The sequence below is a fragment of the Apus apus genome, chromosome 4, assembly GCF_020740795.1.
Source record: "Apus apus isolate bApuApu2 chromosome 4, bApuApu2.pri.cur, whole genome shotgun sequence".
NCBI classification, from domain to species: Eukaryota; Metazoa; Chordata; class Aves; order Apodiformes; family Apodidae; genus Apus; species Apus apus.
In genome coordinates, this window is record NC_067285.1 from 7,924,044 (window position 1) to 7,949,617 (window position 25,574).

At 36.6% G+C, this 25,574-nt stretch overlaps 1 protein-coding gene across 8 annotated transcripts in view; it reads right to left on the reverse strand.

Moving 5' to 3' along the window:
- The window catches only part of ATRNL1 (attractin like 1), a 451,738-nt gene that overhangs the window by 111,119 nt on the left and 315,045 nt on the right, over positions 1-25,574 (reverse strand). For 6 of the 8 annotated variants that reach the window (XR_007889398.1, XM_051618375.1, XM_051618374.1 and 3 more), the window contains one exon: positions 15,384-15,491. The exons of the other annotated variants lie outside the window; for them this stretch is intronic. Coding sequence is in view for 5 of the 6 variants with exons in the window: in XM_051618375.1 (XP_051474335.1) it covers positions 15,384-15,491 (108 nt within the window). In the remaining variant the exon portion in view is untranslated. The remainder of the gene's footprint in view (positions 1-15,383; positions 15,492-25,574) is intronic. 8 annotated transcript variants of the gene reach the window in all.

Genomic DNA, 25,574 nt, shown 5'->3' on the forward strand with positions numbered 1-25,574 from the left:
TTTATAAGGAAGAAAACACGAAGTATAAGAGCATTGATTTTCTCTCAACATACAACACAAAAAGGACACTTTGGTGTTCATACAATAGGAATGTTTGTTCCACTACAAAGAATGCCTTTCATTCCCTTGAAATCACTCATTTTTATTTTGATCTGTGCTCAAATCATGTAATATATATAATAGTACCACAATCTTAATCAGTCACATGTATGAATACCTAAGACTCAATGGCAAATTCTGCTAAAGAAAAGCTATGGATCTTTTCAAATACATTGTCTAAGTAGTACTGTAATTTATGAAGTACTATATTTCCCACATTAATTTCCATAATAAATCTTCAATACTAGAAAATACTTCATAGATTATGCAAACAGATTTTAAAATATACATTTTTTTAATAAGTTACTTGGGTTTTCTCCTTAATCAGTAACAAAAATCTTATCAGGGAGACAGACTGAGGGATTTCAGAATGCTAAAAGCATTGATAGTCTCTCCCCTTTATTCTATACAAGAGTGAAATTCCTAGCAAAGAATTGTTAAAGAATCACATGTAAAAATCACAGGCATCACACTGACTACTTTTCAGTAAGATGCTATTGAATATAATCAGGTATGCCTTAATTCTGCTTTTAGATCTTGAGTTTCTAGAAGCGGAACACAACACCTACTGAGAGTTACATTTTCACATGAGAAGTCAGAGTAGTGCTACAGTTTTCCCACGAATAAGCGTGCATTGTGTCTTAACATCAGAGATTATTAGTCCCAGACAAGGTGGCATAAACTTGTGCCCCCCTTTTTCAAGCTCACAGCCCGTTGTAGTAGTTGCCTGCACCCATATTACACCTCATTTGTGTGCATATTCCCAGCACCACAACAGCTGCTCGACAGCCTTCTTACCACCATTCCCCTCAAAACACTCCACCTTTCTCAATCACCTGAGTTATGTGCATTTTGTGAAAACACAGGAATGCTTTGCATAAACCGTAGGTACATTTACATTCTAAATTTCTGATACTTTACAATAGTTACATAGATAAGTTTCTGCAGCTACTGCAATAGGCAGGTTTCAGCTTAGGTCACAGCTTTTACTCACTCCATTGCTCACCATTTCACAACTTTTCACCCTTTCATTTACCAGATAGTTTTAGAAACCAGGACAAAATACCTTATGGTATTAATCAGCTATTTGCTACTGAACCACAGTAACATTGAAAGGGAAAGATCCAGATTCCATTTAATGTGGGAAGCCTCATTCCCATGTCATGGATTGTTTCAAGGCCCCCAGATCATGTGGTCAGTGATGCATACCAGGCTTTATAAGTAACAAAGAATTATGAGATACTTGAAAACAATTGTTTTATTTGTAGTCTTTTTAAAATGGCAAAGCTATTACTTTTTGAGTCACTGTGGAAATGACATGGGGTGAACCAAACTGCCCTTCGCTTATTAGCAGTGGGGAAAAAAAGGATGCATAGGCTTTCTTCAATTCCCACAAGTATTCCGATAGTCCTTTTTCACAGTAAATACTAATGCCAACTGTTCCCTAAAGCCATCAATTTTCAAAAGTTTCCTATGACTTAAATCTCACTTTACAAGCATCATTTTAATATTCTGTGACAGAAAAAAACTTAGAGGATTGTAATGTGAGAGATCACTTGGTGCAAGTTACCTGGTAATGGGCACTGTATGAAATATGAACTTTCTTATCTGTGATATATTATCTTTTGCCTGAAATATGGCTAATTACTGTCATTCGTTAGAGATGAGACAGTTGAGTATCATTTCTTGTGTCACATTGACTTCAAGTTGCTTTGATTGCATGAAACTAGTGACAGCGAATTTCTGAATAAAATTTTAGAAGATTCACTATGTATCTTATAATTATTAATGTGCTGCCTTCACTGAAGCTTCTGAGGAAAAGGGTACCAACAGTAACATTTAATAAATTCCTTATCACAATTATTGTAGATTAAAATAGCTATCGAAGTAGATCAGTGCTTTGCATTAATAACAACAGCTCATATACAGAGGACAGTTTCTCAACTTGTATCCAAAATAATTCATTACTTTTGCTGTGTTAAGTATTTGTATGCAATGTTAGACTCACTTTCTAAAGGTAACCACTTTGCCACTTTCCAAAGCTGTTTTATATCATGTACTAAATAGTTTGCTCCCCAAGATAGATACAATAATCATGCCAGTAATTCTGTTTGTAATTTCTATTATGGTGCAATTAGCTCTAAAATTGATCATAATAAATTTTATGAGTATTCTTAACTGCTGCTGCTGCCTACTTACTTTTAAGTCAGGTGGACTACAGTTGGAAGCACACTTCTACATGTGAATTTGTTTCTAGGACTAGGACCCACATTACATTATTCACAGCTGTAAGTTAGTACATCATAATAATTGTTATTAATATGACTTATTTTTTGGAAGACATGAAAAAGAAGCAATGCTAGTCACATGACAACAAATACAAAATGATTGCTAAGACTAATCATAAAACAGGTTGGAAAGATACTCCTGAAAAAAGGCTCAGACTCCATGACCACCTGTGTTGTGAAAGCAATTAGAGGATCTTTTTGCCACATTGACACTCTTGTTCCTATAGCTTAGTGATCTAACATGTTTAGGAGAAAGATATTTGGGAAAACTCGGTGTACAGTACCTGGAAGTGCACAATTCAGTAATCTCTAGATGACAACCAGAGCCAGTAATAAGATACATACAAACATCTGAATAGCATAAACTGTATCAATCATAGTTGTTAACATACCCATTAACCTAAAATACATAGTCAAGAACCAAAATGTGTCAATAAATCACTGAAAGAAGACAATAGCTTTATGACATGGCAGTATTTTTTTTAATTAGTCAGATAAACATAACTATTCGAAAAACAACATACTGTCTATTTAAGTGAAACTTCGTCATGACAAAAAAAGAGTTGCCAGAAAAAAGAAAATAGGAAGAACAGCTACATCTAACTGGATTACCTAGTAGGCTTCAGAGAAAACACTAGCAAAAAAAGTACTAGAACACACTAATGAGAGATGATTTTGAATAGTGGGCTCTCTTAAAAGTGCAGCTGGAACACACATATAAGAAAAACACAATTGACACATTACAAAGAAAGGCAAAAGAAAAATCAAGCAAACAAAGTCAGACCTAGAGAGAAAAAACATCTTTCTCATTTACCTTCAGTAAATCTATTTTTTCTTTTGTACAGCATAGAAAACAGTTCACCTCAACCTTCCTGAGCTCCACACAAGCCGCTCTGCATTAATGAAGAGGAGAGACTTTTCCTTTTACAACTCACCTAGTTTCCAGGCTTTTTTTTGTGGTCAACCATTGCTCCTCACAGAAAGTTCAACCTTCAGCATCTCTCAGCATGACACCATAGCCTTTTCAGGAAAGCCTGCAAATTTGTTGCTAATTTGAATCTAGGATTTTACAGCTGCTGCTTCTAATTGGCTAATTGATCAAAGCTGAGGATAGGTAAAAGCCTGTGAGTGGGATCTTCATTGACCTTTGTGCATAGTTTTCCACAAAGCCTCTAAAAAAAACCACCCTCAAAAAACCCAACTCATCTCACCATACATGAGCACAAACTCATAACTGCATTTTGTAACTAACTGCACATGCACCTTCAAATTTAAAATAAATCTTTAAAGAACACTGCAGAAGGGTATACAAAGGTACACACTGCAGCTACTAAAATGTAAAAGTTGGGGAAAAGTTCTGGAATATATGGGGTGGCATAGGAAGAAAAACTAAAAAAAATACGTCTCATCAAGAAATAGCATACACTGACCACTCTGACTCAGGCTGCTACTGAACCAAGAGCCTTTACAGCAGTTCTTTGATTACATTATCTTCAAAGCTGCTCTCACTCACGTGAGAACTTGATATCCAACTTTATTACACACACACACACAAAAGCCTGAGATCCTGCACAACACAAATTTTGTTTTTTGTTAGTGATTTTCATCTGGTTGAGTTAGTAGAGAGTACATATAGTAACCACAGCGGAGAAATAAGGAGCTGGGGACCACTCAATCATACTCAATGTAGACAAGTCCATGAGGCCAGATAGGATACTGAGGGAACTGACCAATGCCATCAACAAAATGCTATCATCTTTGAATGGTTATGGTGATCCGGGGAGGTTCTTGATCTCTGTAAAAAGGGTCATGTTGCACACATCTTTAAGAAAGGGAAGAAGGAAGATCTGGGAAAATTCAGATTGGTCAGCCTAACCTGTTCCCTTGGGAAGACTATGAGGAAATCCCCCTAAAATTCTTGTCCTGGCACATGAAGGACAATAATTTCACTAGGAACAGCCAGCATGGATTTATGCAAGACAAAGTCTGCCACACCAACCTGGTTACTTCTGGTGATGGTATGACCGGCTCAGTGGATGGTGTTAACCTTGACTTTAGCAAGACTTTCAGCTTTCCGTGGTATCTTTGTAAACAAAACAATAAGATGTAGGTGGCCTAGAAGTCAGGAGCAAAGACTGTCAGTACAGGATTTGTTTAGTCTTCAGAGGGGAGAGCTAAGGTGGGATCTTACTGTTGACTCTGACTATGCCATTGCTTTTGTCACAGGAATAAGACAATGACGGAAGTGCTTGTTGTGTAATTATCTTAGTGATCATAATGCTGAAACAGAATGGTGCTTGAAGAAAATCTGCACACTGATGAAGAAAAGCTGGTAGGACTTAAAACTGGGCAAGTAGAGGTGAGCCCTGGAAAGCATACAGAAGATGCTACAATTACACAGATGTACCAAACAATAATCAATATAACACATTGTATAGAAGAGCTTTTGAATTTCTCATGCAGTCCCAGCTCTCATTAAACAGAATTTCTGAATAATGCTTTCTGCCTTTGCCAGTTGATTTCAAGTTGTTGCCCCACATCCTGGAAGATAATGAGTTGATTTTACGATTTCTACCTCTCAGGGTGACTACAGGTCTATGATATACTTGGGACACTTTACGCCTGTTGAAAAACTACCTGAAAGAGAGTAACAGAGTATACCTCAGCAGTGAAACTATTGCAGAAATTGCTGTAAAAATGTTGTATGTACCCTTTGCTTCCTGTGCTGGCTTTCAAATGAATATAAATTCAAGGTTTCAGACCTTATCCTCAAGAAATTCAGTGGCTCAGATGGCACATGTAAAACACTGTCTAAAGGTCTGTGATCAACCATTTTTCCTTTTTTTTTTTTGTACAAATGAATTTTTTGTAAAAAAAAACCCAAAACAATTCAGAGTATCACAGGAGACGTAAATTCCTTAGGATTAGGTCAATAATATCACTGAAATATTACTTGGTTTGTAGAATTTAAAAAACTTCCCTATCATTTACCCCAAATTCTAGACAAGTTTCACTGACTTGGGCCTCTTTCACATAAATGTAAGGCAAAACATATAAAGCAAAAACCAAATGTCCTCAACATCTTATTCAGTGAAGAGATGACACTAGGGGAGACATTGAAGTAGTTTTGTGCTATTTTATGGATATGTGTTCTGTGCATTTTACAGACATATAATTGTTGGTCCCAAAGCATCAAAGCATCTTCCTCTACAGCCCCACATTGCTTTAGAATTATTGCTTTTCTTCAGGGTCCCACATTTTTTTTGTTCTCTTACTTCCTCTTCATCTTGAGCTGTTATATCTCCATATAATTAAAGGTAAAAGAAAGTCACTAATAAGATAAACATCTGGGATATATAAGCTTATTTTAAACCTTCTTCAGCTATTTATTTTGCAAAACAGTGGCAAACTGGTTCTAAACTGTTGCTAGATCACAACCACACTGTGCTTAGCTCTCACTTCAATGGGTATTGTCCATGGAAGTTTTTACAGCATCCTGGAAATGAGCCACCATGAAACCAGAAATTCAAGAGCCATGATGCCCAAAGTGCATCAGGCAGAACCAAGCTTAGACCAAGATGGAAAGAGCATACTCTGGAGATCTGGATCTTGCCCACAGGGAATATTTCACATCTTCCCCCTTCCAGAAGAGAGTCCAGGTCACCCATGCAGTCAGGTTCCCTCTAATTTGTTCTCCTTTTGCCACCCAATTAATCCACTCTTGAAGCTGTAGAAATAAAAGTGTTCTCCCTCAGGATGCCTGGGGCTGTGTAGATACAGTCCCTCTCAGGACCAGTGCTTTCTTAGCTCACGGGCAAATGCTACTCTCACTATTTTATTGTGCAAAAGGCTGCCATCTTCAAAATTAGTTTAGTTATAATCCTGACCAAACATAATATTTCATTCATTTTGCATGAACTCAGGTAAAGCTTAGCTAATAACTCTCTGAAAGCCAAGTCCATAGACCAAATAGGAAAATGCCTGATGGGCTGAAATGTCTTGGCAAGTAAGGAAATTGGGTAATTCTCTGAAGCTTAGGTGAGGTTTAGGCATCTGCTGTCCAGGGCAAGTGCACTGTCTTCTACACAAGGAACTCAGATTCACTTCAGACTTGAATTTAGTTCAACAGAAGTGACAGAATGATAAAACTTCAGTGAAAACGGGCATAACCTATATACATTACCTAACAATACATGCAGGTTGTCAAGTTCTGTGAAGAAAAGCAAAGGCTTTTGTCTCCTGTCTGCTCAGTTTCAATATATATTGCTGTTGGCAGGAAGGACTGAAACTCAAGCACAGAGCTAGGAAACAGCAGGTAAAGTGCCTGAAGCAAAGCCACAGACTACAAGTTGCCAAGTATCAAGCAACACTACAGTAGCCAGCTCCACCTGAAAACATGGGAAATAGCTGATGAAAGACTATAGATTCTGTATCTATTCTTCTCCCTTCTTTTTAAAGAAAGAAATGTCCTACTTTAAAGATTAAAAAAACACCTTTTGATCTAAACCCAAAAGAAATACTAAGAAAATACATATAACTAGAAAGAGCAGCTGGTCAGAGAATGGCATATACACATCAGGTGCACAGAAAGGTCCAGTCAGTCAAACAAAAAAAAAATTCAATCTATGTGCTTTTAATTTATCTGGATAACATAATTATTTCTATGCCTTGGTATATTCATTTTAAACTATCCTGAAAAAATGTCATTGTGGATTTGCTATCCAAAGGCAAGACTCTTGTGAGCAAGCCTTGTTCCAAGATAATCCTAGAGGCAGACACACACACACACACACATTTGTATATAGTTTAGGTACAAAAGTTCAGTGGATGCTACCTACTCTATGGAATAAGATGTTTGGATAATTGTTTTGTTGTTTTTTTGTTGTTTTTTTTTTTAATTTTAATGACAATAGGACATGTACAGTGTAATTACTGATAACATTTACAGACACATCTAAACACTACTGCTTGAAAACAATCAGAATATTTATTTTGATACTTTCAACTTGCAACTATGTGTAATACAATAATTTAACAATTTTTATCCAGAGCATGCCAATACTGCTGAAACACCTACATTTAGCTAACCAGCCAAAATTCCTGCTAATTGTTCCAACTAAGCATGAAATTTGTTGGCAATCTTGTTCAACACAACTCATATTTTTCTATCTAAACAATTTCTACAGTCATCTGATTATGCAGTACACATGCCAAATAAATTTTGTGAAGTGGACAGACACATTCTTACCAAAAAGACCTGAACAAAGTCAGGTTTTCAGAATGAACTCTGAATTCACAGATCCTATACCTCATAAGCTATTAGGCAGAAGCTTTGCTCTCTTTTTAGTATGAAATATTAGGACATTAACCTGCACGTAGACAAATGTCCTATACATCATGTTTAAGGCATTCTTACAATATCTGGTTGCCCATGAGAGTAATTTAACTCAACAGAAATAAGGAAGTAAAAGGAGAATGTAGGGATTAAAAATGTGTTTTCTGTAAATTTAGAGACTGAACACATTCCAGAACCAATCTAGAATTTCTAAAACCTTTCTTTGAGGACTCTGTCAAAACATCAACAAGTTCTGAGGTTCTAATATGTATTTTAGCAATAAACACACACACACAAAATTGTCTATATGAAAAAATGATATGGCTTATTCCAGGCAGCATTTCTCAGACTATTTTTAGATTTCCCTTATGATGGAGAAAACTATTACTTAGAAATCTTAAAATATTATTAACCTGATCCTGTGCAAGGAATGGAACATCTGTACACTTTACATTGAATGGAGTTAGTATACACAACACACAAAAAATCATGGGGTGACCATTATGCATGACCAACTAGATTATGTATTTGTTCTGAATCACAGGCTCAGACATTCAGACATTGTTAGATGTAAATTTAAAGAGAAGCAACAAAAGTCTTATGCAAATGTAAAGATATTTAATTGCGCAGAGCTACACTGTTTTATATGACCACTGAATGAGGAATTAAATAGTGTGAAAGCAAAAATTCTTATTTAATGAAAAACTGTTCACTATATGAGGAAGGAGTTATTGTAGGGACAAAACAACAATGCTTTGAAGTAAATGCTTTTCTCTAACGGAAGAACTACCAAATGTGATTTTTTCCTATAACAGAACATCCCTCACACTTGGTATGGCAAGACGATACCCAAGGTGAATCAATCATTTGCAAAGAAGAAAAAGAATATATTTGAAGGTAGGATTTAAAATAAAGTGACTCAATAGTTTAGGAGAAAGTTTTCCAGATGAACACGACTGATGGAGTGGGCAGAGAAGAATGCAGTGAGCCATCAAGGTCAAGGTGTAGCACAAGATAATGGAGTTCTTGAGGCAGTGGACAGCAAATTTAGCATGATCTTTGAGTAATATAGAAGAACAGAAAATGTGATCCAATATAGATTCTTCTCTTCAGTGTCAGGTGTACCATCTAACTACATTTCTCTGCAATCTAGTAGTGCAGGATGCATGGATTTTGGAAGGCTATGAAAACAGTAATGCATTGGTTAAGATAAAAAATAATTACATCATGAATACAGACTTCAAGGAGAATATTGAAGCTATTGCAGAATGGATTGGAGATAATGTTAGGCAGACCTGCTGTCATAGAGAGACTGGGCTCAGAGATGACTTAACAGTTTCTGATCGTGCAAGAAAACAGGATGTAAATCAATGAAGATAACAGCAAAAGTGAAGGGTCAGGAATATTCAGTAACAGAAAACTAATAGTGCAGTGAAGGTCATTAAGTTGTTCAAAAAACAGAAATGGAAAATTTTCAGAGACTATGCAGAAGGAAGAGCTAGGTGGCAATCAGAATAACAGTGAAGACAGATCTATCAGTACATGGTACCTGAGAAATGTTTGTCTAACCTGTTCTTAAAAGCTTCCAATAAAAGACATTCCATCACCTCCCCAGGCAATTGCTTCCAGTGATTCAGCTTTATTATGAGAAGTTTTTCCTGATATCCAGCCTAAATCTCCTCTACTACAATTTAAGTCCATTACACCTCTTCTCTCTACAGTGCATGCAAAGCAAAGACTGTTACCCTCCTGATTGCTACTAACCTTTTGCATATTTGAAAGTTATTATTTTGACTCCTTTGAATAGTCTACTCCACTTTCCTTGACTTTTCCTTGCAGTTGTATTTTCTAAGTCTCTGATTGCTCACATTGTTCTCATCTGGATTTTCTCTGCTCTGGTCCTCTTTGAGCTGCAGTGCCACAGACAAGACACAGGACTTAGCAAAGCCTTTTCCAATGCCAAGCAGAGCTTGGCTTACAGACATAACATATGGGCAATATGGATAATCCAAACTTGGAAATAGCAAATGGTAGAAAAACCCCAACTTTGCTAGGAAAGAAAAGTCATAGTTAGAAAAATTACAATTAAACTACAGGATGAGAGTTCTAAAAACACCAGCTCCTCACATACACATGCGAAGCCTTCCAAAGGGCAGGTTACAAGAGACATAATGTGACCATAGCTTCTGAATGACACTGGAAAAAACTAACAAGGTAGGTGTCTCTAAACTATGTTTCTGCTCCCTTGAGTCCAGCTACAGCTTTTGTAGTCACTGGAATCGTTCAGTGCAACTTTCAATTTATTCCATGTGATTGTGGCTGCACTGGCTCTCAGGCTGTATGCTTCGTTTGGCATTACACCTTCCTCAGCACTAACCATGACAGAGATAGAAATATGGATTAGTGACTGAAACTATTCTTCCCCATCCAGGTGAATGTCTTGTTTTCCCACGAGGTAGTGTGGGATTCTGTCTAGTGATCCCACTTTAACAATAATGATATTTTATAATATTTTAAGCAAAAATTACAATAAATGATAAAAATTATATACTAATATATTCTTTGAAGTTCCCAGAGTTCAGATCCCGAATAAGCTTGCATGAGCAACACCTGCAACTTCCTAAATTATACAGCATGACTTTTTAAGTAAGCAAAAAGTGCAATTATAATGCACTGGTCTTTGACAGCTCCTGTTGCCCAATATACATTGCTTTTATGGTCACTGAAAACAAGATGATCGTTCTAGGGAGAATGTCATCATTCTCTTCAATGAACTGTTACTTTCATACAAGGGGGCTGAATTTATCCTCTGACACTGAGACTGAAATTAGGAACTGAAAATATCAAGTCTGATGACCTGTATAAAAGAGCTAGGAAGAGTTTGTTCCTTTGTATTAGACATTATGTCATCAAAATAATGCAGGTCTAATGCTGCTGAAACATACAAGTGGTTTTGTTTTGTACAAAACAATGAAGTATGCTTAGGTTGCCATTTCAAAATTACTCACTTAATTATTCAAATTAAACAAGAAAATGAACTGGAGTTAACCAGATTTATTTGTAAAGGAAGGTAAAAAGTCTTGACATCTTATTGGCAGGAGAAAGCAGCAACACAGCTTATTACTATAAACTTCAGTTACCTAAATCCCACAAACCTCTGGTACAGGATTTTAATGTTTTAACAAGTCACTCTGATTTCCAGTAGCCACTGTAGGTATAATGATAGCTACTGGTGTACTCCATTCCAATTCTTTTACTCCAATAAATAAGAAGTGATGGCTGATCTTTGCTTCATGTTTATCAGAAATGCCTGAAATTCAAAACTTATTTAATGTACCATCAATATTTCTTCCTGCTTTCTAGAGAAACAAAGCTAGATTTTATTTGAAATTCAGAATTCTTGAGATTATTTTACCTTGTCAGAAATAGAGAACAGCCTAACATCTGTGACAATTCTATGGGAAACACAGCAACTTGATGGAAAAATGAAAGATTTAGTGCCTATTTTCTGCAGAAATAATTCTTACAGCACATACTAAAGAAAATGAAAAAAAAAAGCAAATAGAGCAAATCTGTCCTTGGTTCTTATGCAGGCTATAGCACATCTGCCTTTGCTCCAGTAGATGCTGCTGTCCAAAGATTTAACATAACCATACATTACATACAGTCCTGTCCAACTTATCTCACAGGTCTAAAGAATCTGGCCCTCCTCCAAAAGAAAAAACAGCAACAACAACAACAACAAAACCATGGGCTTTAAATGAACTGAAAACTACCCAGAAGTTAGGCAAAGCAGGACAGAAAAAACATTTTTATTACTTTTCATTTAACATACAGATTAACTACAATTACTGTCAGCAGCACAGTGGAAATGACTCTTCAAAAGTGATTTATATTTTGGGGAAAAATTGCTGCCTAAAGGACATTTAGAATATGAAGACAGGCTAAATTACTTAGTTTTAGGGATATACTGAGCAGCAAAAAGTAACTAAGTCTGGAAATGTCTTAGATGTCTAGAAAGAAGAAATGACAGGAATAAAAAACATTTTAACACTGAGGGCACTGGATGCCAAGAAGAATTGTATCTATTGATCTATGATCCTACTTTAATTTTTTATGATTCTCATATTGAAAAAGTTGTGGTGGTATCACAAAATACCACAATATTCTCAGACTCTCTGAACAAGGTGCTTCTGGACTTTTCTTACTCTGTTTCCTAATAGACTGCTATGTGCAACTGCTAACCAGGGGACCTTAGGAATTCTTCCTCTTCTTTTCCCTCCCCTGAAACACTGGCCACTTCACTGTAGTCCCTTTGCCTGTTCCCCTCTTGGGATGCAGAGGTTCACTGCCTTCCAGACTTCCCTTCCTCTCCTCCACCAGAGTAACTTTACGCTACTCTTATTCTTCCCAAGAGGTAGGAGGAAGAGTGAGGGTTGACCTTCCTCCAGTCTCAGCTTCCCTTGTAAGAGCTCATGCACATTTCATCAATTCATGCAGATTTCATCACTTCCAAGTATGAAAATGGCAATTGCAATGGAAGTAGATGAAGATACAGACAAGGGCTGGCGTGGATAATTGTGCACAAGATTAGTATCATGAATGTGATGCCACAGCAGGAGTAGGTATTTCATTTAGAACTAGGATACTACTATGCTATCAGTGTCATTAGCAAGATTGTGGTTAACATGATGTCAAGAAGGAAAGAGGGCAAGGGAAAAAACAAGTTTTATTTCTTCTGCATTAAGTTTAAGATGACAATAAGATATTTAATAGTTGATGCAAGGCCAAGATGAGACTTTTTAATGTAATATTGTGAATTAGCTACACAGAAAGGCAGCCTGAAGAGGCAAGATTGGTGAATGCTATGGTTTAAATTGGGAAGAGCAAAGGCTACTGCCAGTGCTTGAAAACCCACTCAAAGAGCAGGCAAAACGAGAAACATGATGCAGACTGAAGTATTTTGAATGAGTCAAAGTAAAGATAATGTCATTTTGTTGGTAAAACATTAAGAAAGACTGGCCGGTAAACCCTCCAAAGCAAAAAGAGAGCCCAAAAGAACAGAGATTCCACTGTCTTCTATAATGTTTTCAGCATTTTATTTTAATCTGTCACAAATTGCTGCTGATGGAAAATAGATCCAAATATTATCAGTTGTAATGTAAATATCTAACCTAAGCAATAATTTTAAGTACAGTATCTATTCTCTCATTATTTTAGATATGCTTTCCAAGTTGTGGGCAAAAAGTTCCTTACTATTGCAAACTAAACCTCTACAGTGAAACAGTTATTCTGGATATTAAAAAAAACCCCATGCAAACAATAAACCAGAAGCCAACCCAATGGCATATTGGAATTAACATGCAGACAGTCACATTAATATTGACATGGACCAGACCATCAGTATTAATCTAGAACACCAGCTGTACTAAACCACCATCATGTAAGCCAGATGACTAATGAAGTTTACTATGCAGCTGAATGGGAGACTTGCAGTAATATTTGGAACAGTGACATTACACTGTGCCCAAAGGACCTGTGGATCAATACAACGTCATTGGAAGTGCTGGAATGATTACAATGTCAATAGAAGTTCGAGGTGAGGGGATGCAATACACCACCGTTAAAACTGGAACTCCTGGTGTATCAGTGCAAGATCTCTGCAACGCTGGTGGAACATTTCAAAGACAGTTACTGCATATAGTTCATTTTTCCAAGAGATCTTTAACTTTAGAAGATCACAATGGGCATCAGATATCACAGAATTATTAAAATATCTTTAATTATTCTAACTTAACAAAATAAATTTGCAGCTACTTCATGCTATCCTACTGTTTTAAGTATTGGATATACATGTGTGACCCAAATTCTCTTCAGTCCAAAAGAGAGCTGAGAATGAAGATAAGAATGGCAACCATAAATTTTAGTGTCCTTTTGCAAACAGAATAGACCAGGAATAGAAGCTTGGTATAGCTCTTTCTTCAGAATCAATAACCTGAATCACATTCACTTATTCCCCAGCACAATGCTTTGTTTTGATATAGATCAGTACATTGTAATTCCATGGAAACTCTGAATGGACTTCATTCCGTGTAACTATGTATTAGGAAAAAAAACATGCTGGACACTGAATACCAAACATTTACTAGAAAATGCTAGGCTAGGAAGAAAAAGCTAATAAAAACTGTAAAATATAATTAAAGTATTTTAGCATCTACCTCTTTTAGTGCAAAATAAAATATAAGAGTAAAGAAAATGTGGCAATTAACTTGTGATGTTTACTTCTAAAGTGTAATTAAATAATCAGTATGTACAGAATTAGAGTTTGGATGTCTCAGCTCCCACTCATTGCCTCCCTCTGAAAAGACAACACAGAAAATTATCCCAGATACCAGTACAGAAACAATGAAGTCACATTTTAAAAAATGTTGAACTTTTAACTACAGTGTAATGTGTCCTTAGCCTGAGAAGCTGGAGAGGTCTGTTCCAAGATAAAAGGTGACAGAAATATGGTGATATTGGTGAAGAATGTGGGGGTTCTAATATTTAGTCAGAAAAAAAACAACGCTTCTTCAAACAGATATGTTGTTGAATTTCACTATCTATTCCAAGTATTTAAATTATGGCAGCAAGAACAACTGTGATTGCTTCCTATACAGAAGCAGGACTGAGCACCTCAATTTGATAAGTACTCAAGAGTTGATTCTTTTTCTTTCTGCTATGAATCTGTTTTTCACATTGCTCACTTCCCCATGAACCTTAGGGATTTGACAGAGTGTATTTAATCTTCCATTGAAAGAGGCTGTTGAGAAAAGTAAGAGAAGCTTTGAATTTATGAGAAACTGGCAGCAGTGAAAAGAAAGGTACAATCTTGAAAGATTTCAGAGCTATCATGCCTCATTCCCAGGTCCCACCATAAATAAGATAAAGTAGTAACTGTAAACACAATATTGTAAATAAAAGTAAAGGAATAGAGGATTACCATCTACCAAAAGCCCAACTTAGATTAGATATTCATTATTATCCACATATTGTAATTCTCCCTCTATTTTCAGGTGTGTGTTCCAGAATCGATTTCATGCATTATTACACTATTCCAATATCACATTGCCTTGCATATTATTATTTCTTTTCCAAGGTACTGCAATTACAATAAAAGAATGCAGTAATGTAGCCATTATCTACACACTAAAATATGCAGTATCCTCTGTATTCTTTAAATCTTCACGTATAAAACACAACACTGAAATTCAACTCACAGCTGGTTTACTTATTTCTTTGTTTGTTTGTTTGCTGTAATCTCTCTTAATTAAGATAGATGTTAACTAGGTGGCACTGTGCACTCAAAGGACCAAGCATGAGGTTTTCTCCCTCCTTAATGCCTGCATCTCGCATTCCTTCAGCTCACATCCATCAAGAAACGACTGCCAGGTGAGCTGACTGTCACTCCAGCCCAAGCTAATAGATTCTCCAGTGGCTTTTGTTACAGCTTATGTCATGCTATTAAAACTCTGTGCCTTGAAAATGGCATAACATATGTAGCTGAGACTTGTCAGCTCCAGGTAATCAGACGCTGCTTGGTTTCAGAAGCAGATGCAGATGAGACTAGCAATATAAATATGCAAATCACAATGGTCCCTTGTCAACACCACTGTTCCTACCTCTAATGGCCCTCGTAGAAAGTCTGTTTGCTCAGCTCCTACTTCCAGTGCTACATCGACAGAAGCAAAGGGGCGGCTGGCCATCTGCTGTCGCTCCCGCATAAGTTGCTGATGAGGAAAAAATGATGTTTTAACAAAACATTAAAAAATGCACCAGATATTACTCTGCCCTACTATACCTCCCATTAAAACATAAGAATGTAAATAGCATGCAAATAGTCATATTTGTAATATTAAAGGAAGAACATTATACTAAATTATCATCATCTATATTTACTTGAGAACTGAGCCCAGAGGGCTTATGTTGTCTACAAATGGTCTTTCAGCTTGAACTCTGATGAAATATCTAAATGAAAGCTTCCCTAACTGACTGTTCATTCTAAATAACTTTGTTATTTGTGCAAGCTGTAAGCAAATATGGGAAACAGTTCGTAAAAATAGTTGAACTCTAATTCCACTCATAATGCATACATTAGGGAACCTGCCAAGAACAAGTCCACTTGGCCTTCAAATTTTCATACTTCACTACTAAGCCAGATGGAGTTAATAGTGTCAGGACCCAATTTCACACAGAATCTTTTCTGAAGTTACTTATATATGAAGAATAATGTGTCAGGGTTGGGAAGCCTGCATCAATGTCTTTGAATATGAACAGCTATGCTCACAGAGTTTGTATAATCCCTTCCAATCATACCAGTGTGCACACAAGTCCCAAGCAAAACCACAAAGCTAACTCTTATTTATTCCTCAAGCTGTAATTATAATGCTTATTAAACCATGATGAATAAAAATGATGACCAGCACTAGATAATACAGATCTTACTTCATTGGTTCAGTGCAACTAACAAAAGCATTATTAAACATTTAAAGTGAGTGAGTCGTGCAATCAAAGTTGTGTGTCCCTTCAACTGAACAGGATGTCACAGCATCTTGAAAAGACAAAATGCTTGCACAAATGTTACATTAGAAAAGATGTTTCATTTTTGTAGCATTTTTGTCCCTATTAGAAAACATTAGAAAGTGGTATTTGAATGTAAATGACACTAGCACTGTGACGTACTGTTCATAAAAGCCTTTGAAATAATAAAAGCCATGCAAGCAAATATTTGCTGGCAGCTTACTAATATACACTCTTGATTTAAGGTCTGTTACAAAGCAAGAAGCTCGTTTAGTAATACTTCTCATGTTTTTTTTCTTGCCTTGCATTTTAAGATTGTCCATAGAAATCCAAAGAAGCACTCATAGCAGTAAAATCAAAACAGTACAGTAGTCTCCTAATACCCAGTACATTCCCAAGGCCTGGTTTTTATAAACATGCAGTGTAGTTGTCAGTAAGCCCCTGTGCAAATGGGCTCCCGGTGTATCATACTAAAAAGATAATTGATGTCTGTGGGTGAAACCTTATGGTTTATATCCAGAATAAATAAAAGCTTAGTGTGACTATCTAGATGCTTAAAAAATATGTTTTTAACTCTTATTTTAAAAATGAACCTGATGGTCTCTTTATATTGATTTACATCAGCACTGATTTGCATCATTACAATATATTTATGATTTTACAGCCAGAAAGAAAAACTATGACCCACCAACAACTTGACAAAGACTACAAAAATTTAAAGCATAAAATACTGAGTCACTACGTGCTAAAATTACTACACCCAGCTCCTTTTCTTCCTAAAGTAACAAAAATTAAAGAAAACAATGTTATTAGAGCAGTCCTCCCATATGGAACTCATTACAGTATTGTAAACCTACAGAGCTTTGGCAAATGCTTCCTTCTTAATGGGAAATCAAACATTGTTTTAAACAAACAGAATTGCTTGGGGAAAATATTTAAATGAGCAGAACAACCTATGCTCCAAATGAACAAATAATTACTTCAAATATTTATAAAGGGATACACATTTTATCTATTCTCCATTTTTTAAGGCTAGCAGTTTTCTTCCCCTCTGCTCTTGGTCTTGCATTCAGTAAAACCTTTTCATTCACAGGGTAGTCATTGTAATTTTGATATTCTGCCATTTGAGGAGAGTACTACGAAGAGTTTTATCTTAATTACCTCTGTAAACAAGAATGAAAACTTTACAATTTTTGGCTGTTCATGAAGTACTGCTGAATTCGGCAGCTAAACACTTGCACATCAAATAAAAGTGCTCTGTTTAAAATACTGCTTCTTTCTGTTCAGCATTTTAAAGCTCTCCGTAAGTTGCACAATAGGAAAAATAAGATAAAATGAGGAGAAGTAGAGGATGAGATTATGATGTTTAAAATCAGTTTTGTGGTTGGAATGGGGAAATTCCCATAATTCAGCCATAGGCCAAGAAACAGGGAAACTTTCTGAACATGGATATTATGAGAAGAGTAAAAAAACTCTTCCCTACCTTTTTGTCAGCAGTCAAAGAGATTAAAAAAAAATACACAGATTTCATCATAGCTGAGGCAGAATAAACATGGGATAGTGGAAAGTGAAACTATGCTAGTGATACTTGTATTAAAAAAACTGCACTTAAAATCACACAAACAAAAATTAAATACGTACTTCTTCAGTAATTAGAGATATGTACTTGGAGACAAAGAATAAATGGATATTATTAACATGTAATATTTGAATATTTTATAATACAGTTCACCTACACTAATCAGAATTAAGCACTTTTCTAAAGATTCCATTCAAACTTTGGGAAATTCAAAAAAGGACAGAGAAATTCAATGAGCATTTATCTAACTGAGTAGACAACTGATTCCAAGGTCAATATAACTTTAAATCTCTTGAAGCACAACAATATTGACAAGACTGATTTTTTAGGCGTCTTATTTTGCAGCGATTTCAAAGTATTAATTTACAGCCTATTGAAGAGTCTTTCTTGTAAAGCATAGAATTGTATTTGTCCTCAGTGAAGAACAGCAAGATGTTAGGATACTATAATTTCTCACTCAAAACCCAAATAATTTGAGAGCATTTAATTAAAAACCAACCACTTTGGCTTAATTAGTTCCTTGTCATGGAAAAACACATTTAAACTGATTCTGCATGGACACGTAAACATCTTCACCCATAATTACGTTGATTTTTGAGTTTTGGTGTGCTAGTCAAGTAAGTACCTTTGAAATAGGACCTGCTTCCCCATCTAGAAGTGTATCACAGAAAAGTATTTGCCTGGGTACAAAATTCAATTTTACCATTAATTGCAAAAAAATTCTCATGTGGGGCACTTCTCTGAGCAACACAGTTTGGAGTGAACTAAAATGTTCCATGGCATCTTGTATAATCTTCTATAAGCAAATGTATTACTTGCAATGTTCTTATTTAAGTAGAAATGGTTTGGGTTGTTGTGGTTTTTTTTGGTTGATAACATGTAGACTTTCAAAATATTTTATCGCCCATATTTTATTAATGTACAAGAAAACACTCAATGCAAAATATGTGTTATGATGATTTCACATTAACAGATCACAACACTGCAGAAATACTAGGCTGACATGTTTCAAATCTTTTGTATTTTAGGAAGTGTTACCATTTTGCTTCTTTTTCCTATTTAGAGGACTATTTTTATTTTATTTATTTATTTAATTAAAGATTAGGTTTCTCATGTGGAATAAGATACAGTTTTTCTGACTAGCACTGCTTTTTCTATGCTCTTCTCTTCACCTTCCAACATAACTGTCCTAGAAAAGCTTTAACTGAAAAAAACCCAAATAAAGTACATGAAATGTTAGGAACTAGGACACAAGTACTTTCTTTTTGAAAGATAGTAACAGACATTTTTGAAGGACTGATATGTTAGAAAAGCACGAGACCATTTTAGTCCTACAATAGGATGAACAGGAAAAATCCTTTCAAAATTCTTTCTGTTAATGTTGGCACCTTTATGGGCACTTTAGCCCACACTGGCAAGCAAGGTACATGTTAGTGTGTGCTTGCACAGGCATTTTTGCTAGTGTGCATGCCCAAGCTCATCAGACAGCTTGACAGATAGGGTAAGGATAAGAGGTGGCAAACACTTGAAAAAAATGCTAGGAAGACTTTTAACCACCAGACTAAAAAGTTTTATTTTTGACTGTTTAGAGCCAGGCAGTCTCAGTGCACTATTTCAGCAATAAGAAGGGATATGGCAGTTGAAAGCATGCCTATTAATTTAACAACAGCAACAACTGCCTAGGCTTCCCTCCTTCACATCTTAGACTTTTTGTTGTTGTTTGTTTGTTTGTTTGTTTTGTCCAAGATCAGATAACTACCAATACTGTACCTTCAAAACAAAGAAGAATGGTAATTCTACAATATCTAAGGCCACTGCAGCCCAGTTCAGTCCTGTACTACTCTCCTAGTGAAAAGATTTCCAAATGTCTAATCTGAAATGCCTGTTCTGCTTATCCATCACCCAGCTGTGACTTTTCTGCAGTTACAGCTTGGTCATCTTCTCTCCTCTTTCTGTGCCGTGAACTGCTGATGTGGATAGCACCAAAGGCTACAACAAAAGTGGTAACAATGCTAGGTATTAAATCTGAGTTTTATAGGAAAAGTGTTTGCAATGAGGGAAATTGTCAAAACCTCATGGAGAGTTGCATTGAGTAATTTCTGATCACATTGCGTATGACAAAGTCCAAGAGTCAATAAAATTAAAAGTACATGTAGATGGACAGCCCTGCAAGAACAAAGAAACTGTATTTATCAGTCATTTATCACATATTCTTGAGATTTATCACATAGCTAAACAACAGAATCCACTTAAATGGGTTTCAGTTACTACAGAGATCTGAATGGACCACAGGCACTTTCGTTAGAAATATAACTTAATTCTCTTCAAAAATCTTAAATTCTCATTCTCAAACTGAATTATAGTGATATTTTAATGAAGCTCTGATTATTTGCTTTAATTTGCACATGAAAAGGATTGCCTTCTCTGTAACTTTTCTCATTGTTACTCTGTTACTCTTGGTGTTACATCTCTCTTTGAATTAAACTAGCTATTTACATAGCTGGAAAGGAGAGCAATTTCTCATTTACATTTTGAATAACCTATTTGACTTGGTTAACTTCCAAATCGGATGATTTCACTGGAAAGGTATATCACAGTCATTAAAATATTTTGCTGGTTTTTAGGTGAAACAAGCTCACCATTCCATGACTGCCGGAGATGTAGTGGCTTCAATAGATGGATAGAAGTTGGGTTAGGAAACCAAGCAGCAGGAATAACCCTCCTTGAGACAGTAGGAGTCTGACAATCTGGATTAATTTATTCTTTTCATCTTGAACTTCATAAATATATAATCTCACTTGCTTGCTTTCCCCATACCTTATTTCTCACTCTGTTAAGTGGAAAGTAACGAGATACTACAATGATGGACACAGGACAACAGGCTATTTGCCCTACAAAACACGCTCTGCAAGAACTTTCCTAAGATACCAGGACCTGTTCCATGACACTTTCTTTTAAAATAGCCTGAAGAAAAAATGCCCTCAGGTGTGTGCAAAGGTCTGCCATGGGAAAAAAATGAGAGGAGTTCTACTTCTTGTCCTAGCTTTATACTGAATAAAATGAAGGCCTATTTAAACTAGACATAGTCCAGCAAACAACAGCTAAGACATACTTAAAATACAGTGTACACATCCCAAAAAATAACAGTTCCAAAAGGTCAAGTTTTTATGTATCCCTTTTGGAAACCAAATACCAGTCGTCTGTAATTTCCCTTGAACAAATCAAAAATGAGAAAAAAAAAATGAGCCCTGAAAAGGTCATTTTGCTGCTAGATCCAAGGATCAGACATATAATGTATTGCACATTAGCAAGCAAAGAGCAAAATGTGAATCTACTTGGACTTCAGGTTTTGGACCTCATGTTACAATAAATTTGTTTTCAGTTCTTCAGAATTTTCCCCTAAATATTAATTTAGCATAGGGAGATTTTTTGGGTGTAAAGAATCAGTAATAAACTCAAAATTAATTCACTGCTTTCTAACTTAGGAAGTGTTAAACAAGATCTAATCCTATTATCTCTCTCACTTAGGTCACTATGAATCCGTGTTGCTCACTTACGCAGTTCTGTAACTCAAGGCTTTTTGTAGGCCCTGCTTAGCCCAGAACTGCACTCTTCTTCCTAATCAAGTGGGTTTAAAAAATCCTTTCAGCAAACTGCTGATTATTTTTGAAAATGGCTCTGCTAGCTGACAAAAACTATAAGAAAATTTCTACAAATACTTATTCTGCAAACTAAATCTGTATACAGAGAAAAGGAGAACCAGATACACTCATTATGTATGTTAAAATGTTTCCACATACAACGTTCTACTGCATTTGCCCAAGGACAGTTATTTATAAAATATTATATTAAAATATGTGTTGAAATTAATTATTTCAGAATATAAGAGATTCAAGTATCATATTATGCAAACTACTCCTTGGAACACTTTCATTTGCAATGGTGTCACGCAAATAACACTTTTCAAAATGTCTTCTAAATAATTACTAACACTAACAGCGTAGTGCTTTAAACACTAGAACAATGTCTATAAGTGGAATAGACATAGTGTGACACTCCCTTATATTAGAAAAATCTCAGTGCCTCCTATCGATATTATTAAGCTACTACTTCTGAAATTAGTCATGGTTAATATCACCCATTATTATCACAACAGGTAAAACCAGCTTTAGTTACCTAGGACAACAGATACCAAGCTGATGATTACCAGCTCTGAAATAAAAGTTTTAGGCTGTTCCTGTAGCAATTCAGATTGCTTTAAAGATAGTAAATATGGTCTAATAAAAGAAACTGGGCGTAAGTGGCACCTCAGGAGATCACTTTGTCTGCCCCCATGTACTGATCCGACACAAAGGCAGGCTGCAGTGTGATTATCATCCTCTAGCAGATGCGTAAGTTTCTAGGCCCCAGTGATGGAGGTTCCACAGTCACTCCAAAAATCCAGAGTGCCCGACGATCCCCATGCTGGGAAGGTCTTTTCTAAAATCTAAATTAAATCTCCATGCTGAAATTTGAGCGAATAGCTTCTTGTCCTGACTACAGAGAGGGGCGTTCCTATATTTCTACAATTCAGAAAATAAAAACCAACACCAAGACTTTCTTCTCCCTCACAGGAGATCTTTACAAGCTGGAAGTTTCCCTTTAACCTGCTCAACTGCAAGCAGAGGTGGGTGTGTGAGGGTTAGGTCAGCCCGCTGTCCCGGTTTCCCTGTCACGGGATGGCAGGCTGGCCATGGAGGACAGGCCGTGAGTGGTCCTGTCAGCAGGAGCTCGGGTCAGGGCGCTGACCACGCTGGTGACAAGGGTGTCCCCGCACCACTCACCTCAGCTCCCTGTTCAGGGGGAGGTGGGCTGAGGGGGGGTCCCTTTCCTGGGCCTCCTCCTGCTCACCTGCCGCTCCCACGGGTACTCCTGAGGACCAGGCTGAGTATAAGCTTACGTGCTTGATGTCAGTGCTTGTACTAGCTGCGCTATTTCATTAATTCTGTTTGTGTTTCAACCCACGAGGCTTCTCTCCTCTTTCTGAGCCACCCCCCCGTGCTCTGCTGGGGAGGGGTCACTGGCTGAGAGATCAAACTGCCTCAGTGCAGGCCCAGACACGCGCTCAACACGGGCACCTCCTGCTCCCGTTTCGGTGCTTCCTCTGCACCCTCCCGCTGCCGGACGCTCTTGTCACAACGTAGGGCCCCAGACCTTACACAGAGAGCAGAAGGGTGGCTTTGCAGGCCTTGCAGATCTTTTTCTTGCTAATATTATGCCAGTATCTTTGCTACAACAGGAGTATGGTGGCTTATATTCACTTCTGATGCACGATCATTCCACCTCATTTTTTTAAATATTCTTAACAAGCTCAGTGCCCGCTTTCCTATACTTTTTTTGTTTTTTCTTTTTCTTTTTTTTTTTTTTCGAAATGATTAGCTCTTTCTCAGTGCAGAACTGGGTATTTGCCAAGGACATAATTGTGGAATTGCAGCTTTTCAACCAATTATTTCAGATTCTCCCATCATCTTTTGTACAGATTAAAATTCTGGCCTGTAGCGCGTTTGCAGTCTCTCTTACTTCACTGACAGTTCCGCGTGCAAAAACCGTGGCTCATCTCATAAACACCAGAATCAGATGCCAGCAGAAGCCCACCTGATACACCCTTCCCTTTTCACAATGAACAATATTAGCTACTCCAGAAATACAGTTTTGCATTCACTTTATTTTAATCTAAAAGGCCTGCTAGTCTGTTATATCAACAAATTGGTTTGGCTGGACATGATTTGTACTTGAAAAAGCAATATTGAATGCTACTTATAATTCGCTTTCTTTTAAATTCTTACCGATTTTTTTTTTTTAAATTTTTATTCCAGTACTTTCCTAAGAATGAATGATGAAATGTCAGGTGTCTAATTGCCCATCCCCTCCTTTTGCTCCTTCTTTTCTAAGACAGGAATTACAGTCACCCCTTTCTTGAACCTCACTTGTCCTAGCTGAAGTCTCAGAACCCTTACAGGTTCTGGGATCATGCACATTCTCTAAATTTAATCAGGTTATCCAATCTTAAAATATTTAGCAAGTATTCTTTAACACACCTTTCTAGATTGCTGCTTGATATTGTATCCTTTTTTCACTGCAGCTACTAAGAGACTTTTAAAGAGGCCTTAATTAAAGTGCTTTTTAAAACAGACTCTTGTCTTAGTACAGCCAAAGCCAGAAAGATGGAGTGTACATACTATTACTTAGTAGAGAGGTTCAAGTGCAGGAGAAGTGTATTTTAATTTGCAATGAATGTCAATGCATTTTTTTAACCTGCAAGACAACAAAAAAAGTAGGCACTAGATTTGTTTCCTGTGTGAGCTGATGTGAAAACATACGGTAAATTATGACGACTGAATTGAAACTACGCCAATGTAGAAAAAGATGATGTTCTGAAACATACCTAGACCACATAGTGACTTCAGATGATGAAAGTCTTAAGATTTTTTTCAGATGACATTGAATCCAAGGTTGACATTTATTTTCTTCACTATTTTATTTCTACTTTTTTTTTAATTACATTGTAACATATAAAGTAAAAATTTACCCAATAAAAAAGAGATATAAAAAATAGTGAGCAGGAAACCTGGGCTGTACTTCAACAAAGTGAAGGTTGCCTTTATTATTACCTTTAATTCTTTAAAACTATCTATTATTTGAGATTACTGGTACACTGATAGTGACAATGTAAATGAAACATTTTAAGTGCAGCATGATTGCCAATTATACAACTATTCTAAAGCAGTACTTTAGAAACTACTTAAAGCAAAAATGACATTACCATTAAAGAAGGTAAACTAGTAATGTACCATGACTGACTGATGCCTTTTAATGCCTTCAAGCCTCAATTCTTAAAGTATTAAACAAAATAACCATCATTTTCACTGCTTTGCAAAAAGGACCAAGAAGAGGTACACTTACCAGTGGTCCTGCCCGTCTCAGGATGGAAATGCCCTGATCCACTCAGGTCCTCAGTGTAAGGAGCTGAATAGCCTTGCTATTACAAGCTAAACAGGCATCCACACTATCATGTACTACTGCGCTGAGTACATCTCTTCTAGACAATCCTTACAAAAGTTCAGCCAGTGTTGCTTGGTTACCTACCTCCCTTTCCTTTAAAAAATGAGGCTCATCCTGTCACAGATTGCCTTTTTAGTTCAACCTCCCCATCCAGGAGAAGCTGGACAACCCAATTACGAATCATTAGCAAAGCCATAGTTTTATGCCTTAGCCAGGATCAGGAAATTTGGAAAAAAGTCTGGTCACTCAGAATGTACAGAAAATGCTTACAACAAATCCTGTCCACTTGGCATTTTCTGCTAGAAGGGGTTTAGCCACTCCACATAAAGCTAGGATACCGAGCTGAAATCTGGGTGCTTGTCCAAAGAAATATTCCTGACTTCGCAGATGTGCCCACTGGTACACTCAGGTTAGCAGGAATGTGGCACTCCCTGCTAGTGGGAATGTCATGTGGCCACAGCCAGTAAGTGTGCAGGAGAGCAAATGGCTTTGAAACAGATGCAGTTCTGCTGTCTGATCCAAGCAGTAATCTGAATGAAAGCAGCTATCCTTTGTTCGTGTTGTTTCCAAGTTTGAAATGCCTGATTTAGCAGATGTGAGGTGCTATACCTTTTAACAGTGTTCAAGAATACTTAAAATATAAGTTGACTGCAAAGCTTTTCACTCCTGCAAC